Here is a 10,014-nt window from a genome sequence, read left to right on the forward strand (position 1 = left end):
GAACCCCCCTACCCCTACCTCCTGGAGTCCTCAAGGCGCACGCCCCGAGAACCCCTACCCCCTCCCGCCCCTCCCAGAGTCCTCAAGGCGCACGCCCCGAGGACCTACGCGACCTACCCTATCCCCCTACCTACCCCTACCTTACCTACCCTATCCTCCTACATAGCTCTGTACCTACCCTACCTTACTTACCTACCTAAACCATCTACCTTACTTACCTTACCCGCCATTATCCTACCTACGTAACCCCTTATCTTTCTTACCTACCCTTTTATTCTACTTACCCTACCCATTATCTTGCCTACCCTACCCCCTTGAACCTACCCTAACACCCATTTATCCTAACCCTTTATCCTACCACCCTTTTATCCTACCCCCTTATCCTACACCACCTACTTATCCCACCTACCCTACCCCTTAACCTACCTGCCCCTCTCCATACCCCTACCCCTCCCCCCTTGGGACCTCGAGGCGCCTTGTCCCAAGACCCCCCCTCCCCGGGACCTCGAGGCACTGTGCCTTGTGGTCCCCCGCCTCGCCCTTAAAAAAAGTTCTTCAAAACAAAATTCATACACCAAAAAATTTCAATAAACTATTCAGAGCCTGGAGTTTTTCATTTAATTAAATTAATCTAAGTATTCAAAGTTAGAATTAACCAAAACAAATAATACAATCCAACTATTGGGAGAGAGAGAGAGAGAGAGTAACACTGTATAACAGTATGTATATATAGGTCGTATATCAGCTCCTTCCACCTGTATGTTAGCTTTGGTTTTGACAAGTTTGACTCGAACAAAGAATGTAACAAAGGAAAGGGATTAGCGATTTTTTCTTCTATTCAATAGATTTATTAGTTAATATTATCGACTAAAAAATATTGGCCTAACAATGCTTGTATACGATGTTATATGCAAAAGGTAGCATTCAAGTATATATAAATTTGTTAAAAGGGGAAAAAAGCAGACAAGCTTAGAAAATCAGTAACCTGCAAAACTTGTGCCAGAAAGAGGGAACATAAACAAAGTTGCTAGATGATGATGCAAGCTATCTTTTGGAATATCAGCACAGAGGAATTCTTATGAGATTGCAAATGTTAAATAGACATAATAGGTTCTTATAAGCTTTTATGGAGCCATTACAACATATGAAACACTTACAGATGTATATATGCATGTTAACACCATGGAAGCCAAAAAAAAAGACTACAACAATGCCCAAACACTAACCACATAAGAATAAGAGAGCTAAATATGGCACATTGTGAATGCAAATGTATGCTAATAAGTTAGCTAGACTAGAAATGCTTTCTCATTACTCAAATCTAATTCAAGGCTGATGAAATTTCTAGAGATGCAAAATTGAGCAAAATCAGCACCCAAAAACAAACATTATAAAACAACATGATAGTAACAAGAAAAATAGCATATGGTGGTCTTCTTATTAAAAATGAAAGCATTATGTCATCTTTCAAACACATTAAACAATGTCTTAATGAGGAATCACTGACTAATTATTTGAACCAAACCTCAGTGGAAAACAGAGACTATAAAAAAAAGATACAGGAGCAGCAAGGTTTCAACCATAGGCAAATGAAACGAAATTTAAACTGGATACATACAAAAATTGATTATAAAGCTAACAACCTGTATGTTAGCTGGCAAGGTTTGCTCGAACAAAGAATGTAACAAAGGAAAGGGATAGCGAGATTTTCTTCTATATTCTATAGATTTATCAATGAATATCATCAACTAATAAATATTGGCCTAAAAATGCTTGTATATCATCCTGTTATATGCAAAAGGCAGCATTCAAGTATATATAAATTTGTTAAAAGGGGAAAAAAGCAGCCATGCTTAGAATATCAGCAACCTGCAAGAGTGAACAGACTTAAAAATGAGCATAAATAGTTTCTAGAGATGCAAAATTGAGCAAAATCAGTGAAAGAAAAGTTACAAGCTTGAGTGAGCTCCATCGATATTTAAATACATAGCACCTAGTGAGAGTTTAAAGGTGACTTGAAATGTATTCGGTTCAAAACATCAGATTTTTTACCCAAATTAGATTAAAAAGATGACATAGCAAAATTATGAACACAAGATGGAAGCCAAATGAAAAGCATAATTATGACACTATGATGGAATCACTGATGCAGTGAACAATGCTAACATACTCATTCAATTTTTAAAAAAAATTCAAAGGGTAAAACAAAGTGCTTGACCAAAATGGACTGATTTAGAACAAGAATATGGTATTTAAAGAGAGAACTAAACCATGATCATGAAGTATACACTAGTAGAAATAAAATCACTTAAGAGAAAAAGTGATACATGTAACAGTGAACACACTTAAATGAGCATAAATAGTTTCTAGATTAATCAACCTATTTTGAGCAAACTAAAACTCAAATGAAATAATTAAACATTGACAATAGATAACAAATTAAAAGAAACAGGACATCCCCTCCAAATTCTCTCCATTAACACCATTTTCTTTGAAAATTTGACGATAGCTTCCAAGCTTTATATTTTAAACATTAACCTACATCCTGGCAAAACAAGAGCAGTAACACAATCTGAATTGTTGTTGATTCCCTCGTGGATGTATTTTATTCCTCAAACTCGTGTTTTCTCGTCTCCCTAAAAAAACACCTTAATCAAATGGATAGAAGTTAGAGCACATAGGATATTAAGAAGCTCTACTCCCTGTTAGAGATTTAAGTAACTAACCATATAGAAGTTCTATTTAACAAAGAAAGTAACAAATATATATACCATCTAATCCATCTAACATCAGATGCAGCTTACTTTTTGAGGCAATGCAATAAGCCCAAAGTCAGAAACTTGTAAAATGATCCAAATAAGTACAAGGCACAAATATAAAAAACACCGCCATGTAGTGCGCTCAGCGCGAGGGACTGCACCTTGTGGTGCGAGGCTCGGGTCCAGCATTGGGATTAGTACAGCAAGCCCCTGTCCCCCTGAGCTACATGTTCTGTCATCCCCTTTCCCACCTTGGCGAGTACGTCTTAAATTCTAGATATTTCCGTAATATATAATTTAAAATTGATGAAACAATTAATGAGGCTTGTATTACTAAGCTAGTTTCAAAATGATCTTGTAGTCAACCTAGAGATCAGAAATAATTAAACAAGGTTGTATAGGATCCAAACTCATGGTGATACACAAAATATTAGTTCAACAGAAATTCAAAACAAACACAAACAGGAGCGGAAGAGCAGTGAATGAGATTGTGAACAATAGCAACAACTTGACCATCCATGAAGCTACGAAACCAGATTCCCCTGTTACATATACTACCTTTCCTACTCCACTATTCTTAGGATCCATTCCACTCCCAGATGTTATTCAAAAACAATACAGAAGTGTAATTCAATTTGGCCATAAGGCATACGTACGAGTGTTTATGGTCTTGGAAGTATTCACCAAAGCATCACTTCATTCATTGAATTGATGTTGTTTGTTTCATCTCAATTGAATTACTAGAACTCATCAATATACAAGAAGAAGGGTTTCAGCAAAACAAAATTGTTTCTAACTCTAACAAGTAACAGGAGAGTGAACTATTACCCATGACTGATATACCAAATCCCCCATTCCTACAAGTTAATATCGAGGTTACATATAAATTATTCGATCAATCAACTAAAGCCCTAATCCTAAGTCAAATGAAAATGGGAAAAAAGTAAATTATTCAATCAAATCAACTAAACCCCCAACCCTAAATCAGATGAAAATGGGAAAAAGTAAATTATTCAATCAAATCAACAAAAAGCCCAACCTAAATCAGACGAAAATGGGAAAAAGTACCTGAAAACTAGCAGTGGCATACGAAAATTGATTCAAGAAGCATAGGAATATCTCTACTCATTTGCCAATTTTATTCTCGCCACCATCATTTCGCCATTTTCTTGCTGCAACACCCACAAAAAAGTAGTTTTGTTTGATCGAAGATGAAGCAAAATTGAACCCATCTTCATCGCCAAATTTGATTGCCACTGTGGAAGAGTATGATAGTGAAGAAAGAAGAGAACAAACTATTGTATTTGTATTGAAATGAAAAGAGCCGTTATTTGTATTTGAAATTGAAATGAAAAATATCAAAATAAACGTATATAATCAAATTTATAAAATTCCAAGGTTTTTGATTTTAATGAAATAAAATTACTTCCCCAACCTATATTAACTCAAGTTTTGAGTCTTTTTTCATTTTTGAAGTAACTTAAATTTTCAATCTTCTATTAAAATACTCTTTCAATTTTATCCTTTTAAATTAGAATTGGAATTAGTTATTATAATTAGTATTTATTTTTTTTATAATAATTAATAGCAGTAAAAATGAACACCTCAAAGCTACCTCAAAACTTAAGTTAATATGGAATAGAGAGAGTAAGTATGAACTAATTAATTTGAAAATATAATTTACTAACTAACTAATAGTACTAATTTAACAAAAAAAAATAATTCAAGTGAATTTTTAATATTCATAAAATATACTAATTAATTATACACATAATTATATAAGAAACATACACATTATTTCAAAATCATAAAAAGTGGCAAAACTATTTTAAAACAACTTGAAAAAAAATTATGAATTTTATAAAACTAATTATCTCAAAGTGTTTGCTATTTAAGAAACTTGATTATTAATCTACATTGTGGAGGGTCGAACTTGGATGTTTACGATAAGATATAACATTCTTTAATTACTTTCAAGCTTCTTAGTTGCCTACTTTTACTTTCAGATTCAAAATGAAACTTTCATAGTAAAATAAGTATCGTTAATGTGCCTAATTAGAATCAAGTTCCACTTCATATAGTAACATAATTATTTATCATTCCAAGGTGTTCAAAATTCTACAGATGATACACCAAACTTTTTCTCACTTCGATAAGTCAATTAGTAATGAAGAACTCATACAAAATTCTAGACCTAAAAAATTTAACTGCAATAATAAGAACTCTTACCGATGTTATTGACTACAACTTAAAGAGTCTAGAGTAGCACTTAATAGACAACTTTGTAAAATAAGGTTTGAAGAGATGATTTCGATATAATGGGAAGAGGGTCATCGTCTTGTGAAAAATTAAACGGTTGAACCACTTTTTCGACGTGGTGGTTCCTCAACTCATCACGGAGTTCCTCATAAAAAATTTTCAAAATTAAATTTGGGGTGCTCTAAAGTGTCAGATCCATAGGCCAATTCACAAGAAAAATAGCAAAAGTTGTGTAATTTCTTTAAAAAAATCTGTAAGTGTGAAAAATAAACGTTAAAGAAGGTGTGAATATACGTGTTGATTACCCAACTAATTACGGAAATAAAGTTAGAGGTTTTGGCTATAGTTTAGTGTCTCACCTCTCTTCCCTATCAATAAATTTTCTCCAATCTCACAACATAATCCTTTGGTTCCATGGAATCAAAGGATTCTAAGCTTGAAAATACTGATTTAAGTGGTAAGGGTCATCTTTTCTTTATTTTGTATTAAGGTTGAATCTTGTTGCTTTCTCCAAACTCGTTGATGCTTAACTACTATGTGCATGTTTAACTGGCCTTAATAAAGAAAGGGAAACAGGTTTGACATTTGATTCTAGCTTTTTTCTATTTTCACTATGAATAGTTATTTATGTTTGCTGTTTGGTCATTTCTTAGGTTACACATAAATGTAATATAACTCTACTGGGCACGAAGGCAGCCTGTCCCGTATCAACGAAGCTGTCAATCACACCTTGTAATCACTTAGTTAGCACCTTGGAGATCAATTTATACAACATGAGATTGGTCGAAATGAGATTGTACCTTAGGCACCAATGTGACAGTGGTGCGGTTGATCGCATTGTACATCCATGAGGTTTGAAAGAACTGAGCATAGCTTCTGAAATCTCCTCTCCTGATCATGATAGCAATCTCTCAATTGTTCTTGAATCTCCAGCAAATGTCTTGTAGATTCAAGTATTCTTTGCTCCACTTTAGAGAAGTCCTTGTTATTTAACTGTTTCATAGCAACTTTCATTTGCTTTAACTTGTTCCATACCTTCACCCTGTACAGGCACTTTGCGCAATGTCCATAAAGTCTTTGTGGTGACTCAGGTGATTAAGAAACCTGAAGGGTCTGGCGTGCTTCCCTTTTATCTCTTCAATTGTGACACAAAAGGACATGATCAGAGAAGTGTGGGTCTTTTGCATCAACTTGCAGATGTGGCCATAGAGTCATCCAAGAAAGGTTCACAATGGCCCTGTCAATTCTGCCGTGAACATGAGAATTTGTCCAGGTATATAACCTTCCAACAGTCTTAAGCACGGACAATCCAGTATTAGTCAGTAAGTTCCCTCCTTCACATCAGCATCCTGAATTTGGCTCCCCAACCTATCGTCTAGATTTAGAACAGCATTGAAATCACCCATTATCAACCATGGTTGTTGATTGGTGGGTTCCATTCCTTCAAGCAGTTGCACATGTCAATCCTATCCTTGATGGTATGAAGTCCATAGACTGCAGTGAACATGAAACTTATATCCCCGTTTCTTTGATGAATAGAACAGTGCACCAGTGACCTTTTTCATTTGATCCATACCAGCTCCATTGGGGAAAGACTTTCTTCGCTATGCCGGGAGCCTTTTGCTTTGTGACTCGATGTTTGGTTATAGCTAAAACTACTATGTTCTCCTTCTTTATTACTCAAGGCAGCTCTTTGTGTTTGAACTGCTTATTGAAGCCCCTTACATTCCAGGAGGCTACTATCATTGAGTTTTCGGTAAGGGTGACAGGAGTCTCCTGCAGTGGACTAAAGCAATTATTAAAATCACCTTGGGCTCTCTCTTGACTGGTGCCAACAAGGTGTTTGCTGGTAGACTTCCCCTTTACTTGTTTCCATCCCTCCTCATTCACTATATGGGTTACAACCTCTGGTCTTGCTTCAGTCCCAACAGCTGGCTGATCTTGTCTGTTTGTGTTAAATAGGTCCAATTTCGCAGCAAGATGGACAGTATTGCAGACACCATTCACACTCGTATACGGGCTAAAAGGAAAGTAAGACAAATAAATTATAAGGGAGGGAGTAAGTGAGTGGAAGAAAATGCATAGCATGGAAGACTCATGAAGGAATTATTTCTTTGCATTGATACTTTTAGTCTGATATGTTGTCAGTAAGATTTTTTTCTAATCCGGATATTTATGTTGCTGCTTTCTCCAAACTCGTTGATGATTAACTGCGTGCATGTTTAACTCTTGACTGGCCTTATTCAAAAACATGTTTAACATTTGATGCTCAGATTCTAGCTTCTTCTGTTTTCACTATTAATAATTTATCTTACTGGGAACTAGTCATATATGCATTCAAGTAGATTTTGATTCTTGAATCTGATTGATCTTCCACGTTGTTTGGTCGTTTCTTAGGTTACACATTGCCGATTTCCTGATTAGAGCCACGTTAGTATATCAGCAATGGTTTGTGCTTAATGAAATGACTCTAAGTTTTTGTAGACATGATTCCTTATCTCCTATAACTGTCCTTCTAAATCTGGATGATATTCAACTCAAGCTTTTGGTAGTGGTAAGAGCGCAATGCTTGATGTGCGGAAGGACTGCCTCGTGGTAGTTCTTGAGCATAAGATATTTGTGTACAATTTTTCTAATCTGGAGTTGTTATTTCATATGGAAACAACTACGAACCCAAAGGGGCTCTGTGAGGTTTCACAAACTGCTGATCAACTTGTATTGGTATGCCCTGGTCTGCAGAAGGGTCAAACATAGTGCTTCAAAAAGCATGAAATCTATTGTAGCACATGATTCAGTTCTTGCATGTTTTGCTCTTACGAGGGAAGGCAACCTGCTAGCAACAGCAAGCACCGAGGGTACACTAATCCGGATTTTCAACACGCTAGAAGGTATATTGTTGCAGGAGGTAAGGAATTTGTGTCGTCATTGTTTTAGTTTGATCATGTTTTGCATACTCTTTTGTTACATAACGTGAAGCATCTCTGTTACTCATAGTATACTTTTTCCCTTGTCGGGCCAAAATAAGAAAACTTAATGATGGAGGCGATATTGACATTGTTATATGGACTAGAATTTTTTATGTTGCTGCTTTAGTGGAGATCTCCAGTCTCTTTAACTTCTTTATGGCTTTCTATTTCTTCTTGGCCTGCCTACACGATTTCTTTGAACTTCCAACTAACAGCATTACATGTTTGTCTTTTGCTAAATCACGTTTGATTCAGGTAAGAAGGGGTTCGGATAGAGCAGAAATATATAGTTTGTCGTTCTCTCCAACTGCTCAGTGGCTAGCTGTCTCCAGCGACAAAGGCACTGTTTCACATAGTTATAAAGCTCTCGGAGTGAGTCATTCATACTGTGGGTCTTTCAACAATGTGTGGTTTATAATCAGTGTTATATGTTGACTCCATAATATATGTGATTAGTGAATTCTATTTTTTATACAGCATCCTCTATTGCCACTATGGAGTATACTAGTATAGTATTAGTTTCTTTCTTGTTTGTCCTGATGAGTCATAAGCGGCTGGTTAATTAACTTGTCATGGTTGATGGACATTTCCTGTCAACTGGCCATAATAGATTTGACCTTATTTGATTCAGCTGTACTTTTTTGTCATGGAAAATGCTTTCTTTGGACAATGTGATATGCACAAATTACAGTCTATAATTTCTGTTTCCACCTCTGTGATTTTGCCTGAAGAATATACCTTGGGGACTTTTCATAGTTAATAGCACACACACTGTTGCTACTTTTCTCTATGATTTAAGTGATGAACTATTAAAGGTGAGAGTATGGAGGTGGTTCTTGAATTCGTGCTTAATTCTTGCAGCTCTTCCCAAGTATGTTAGCTCAGAATGGTCTGTGGCTCAATTCCGACTGCCTGGTGTTTCTCGGCTGGGACGGAAGGTTAGTTAACTCTTGCAAGGTTTATTGTATTTCTTGTAAGTTGTAACATAATCATCTTTGCAATATTTGCCACCTAAGAATTTGATTTCCATTCTTACTAATTGTTTTAGCTTTCATAGAACTAATTAAACATGTTTCTTGTATAGAAGTATTTTACACAGAAGAAATAACTGATGTGATCTGGTTATGAAACTTCTCAGGGACCTCTCTTTAAGCGAAAGAGAGGAAAGGCTATTATGATGTTTGCTCTCTTCTATTTAAATTTTGTCGAATAAAGAAAGATAAATTTCAATTTACTTACATAGAGTTACAAAGATCAACCTATTTAAATCATAGAAAAGATGGTTATCAATAGTGACACCACAACTGATAAAATTGAAGGTTTATTCCATCTATTTTGACAATGAAAATCATATTTTCCAGATTGACAACGATCATTCTGTTTTGAGTAGACTAGAAACTTCTTAGCTATCGAAACTCAAGATATCTGACTAATGGATTTAGGTGCGAAGATCCCTTCTGTACTTTCTTACATGTCAATATGTGTCGTGCAGCTTTTTCAGATGCAAGTTTGATCCAGAATATAGGCAAGTTAGCATATACAACCAACAGACTTCAATTTGTTGATGTACAAAAAAAAAGAAAGAAGATTTTGATATAGTTGAGTGAAAATGTATATCCAGAGTTTCCAACAACAAACAATTCCTTGTATAGTAAAGATGCATGAGTTTTCCCTTTTAGTAGAAATATAATTGTTTTGCCTTCTTGTTACTCAGTGTGTATTGTTCTCTATTACTATTCAATACTATGGCTCGTTATTAGAGTTACTCTCGATCTTTATATTTGTATAAGATGAATTGAACTTTTATTGTTCATTTGTTATAAGCCTCACAAAACTAAGTTTGACATGTGAGTCTCAAGATAGATTTAAAGTGGCACGCTTAGGAACGAGTTTTGGACCAATGCCCCCACTCCCCCCACCCCCCAAAAAAAACTTTTTAAATTAAAGGATTAAAGTAGGGCTATTTACGTGATTAAGCAAATTTATACTGCTTAATTACTCATAATAGCTATAGTTTACTATAAGTATGA

General features: G+C 35.4%; 1 protein-coding gene across 1 annotated transcript; it reads left to right on the plus strand.

Annotated features, from left to right (window-relative positions):
- Positions 1–5,451: 5,451 nt before the first annotated feature.
- Positions 5,452–9,678, plus strand: LOC114078477 (autophagy-related protein 18a-like). Its single transcript, XM_027919411.1, has 6 exons — positions 5,452–5,475; positions 6,069–6,867; positions 6,981–7,923; positions 8,240–8,356; positions 8,846–8,922; positions 9,477–9,678. The coding sequence occupies exons 3-6, from the start codon at positions 7,786–7,788 to the stop codon at positions 9,547–9,549; spliced, it is 405 nt and encodes a 134-aa protein (XP_027775212.1). The 5' UTR covers positions 5,452–5,475; positions 6,069–6,867; positions 6,981–7,785; the 3' UTR covers positions 9,550–9,678.
- The last annotated feature ends 336 nt before the right edge of the window (positions 9,679–10,014 follow it).

Source organism: Solanum pennellii, chromosome 8 (genome assembly GCF_001406875.1).
Source record: "Solanum pennellii chromosome 8, SPENNV200".
Classification (NCBI taxonomy): Eukaryota; Viridiplantae; Streptophyta; class Magnoliopsida; order Solanales; family Solanaceae; genus Solanum; species Solanum pennellii.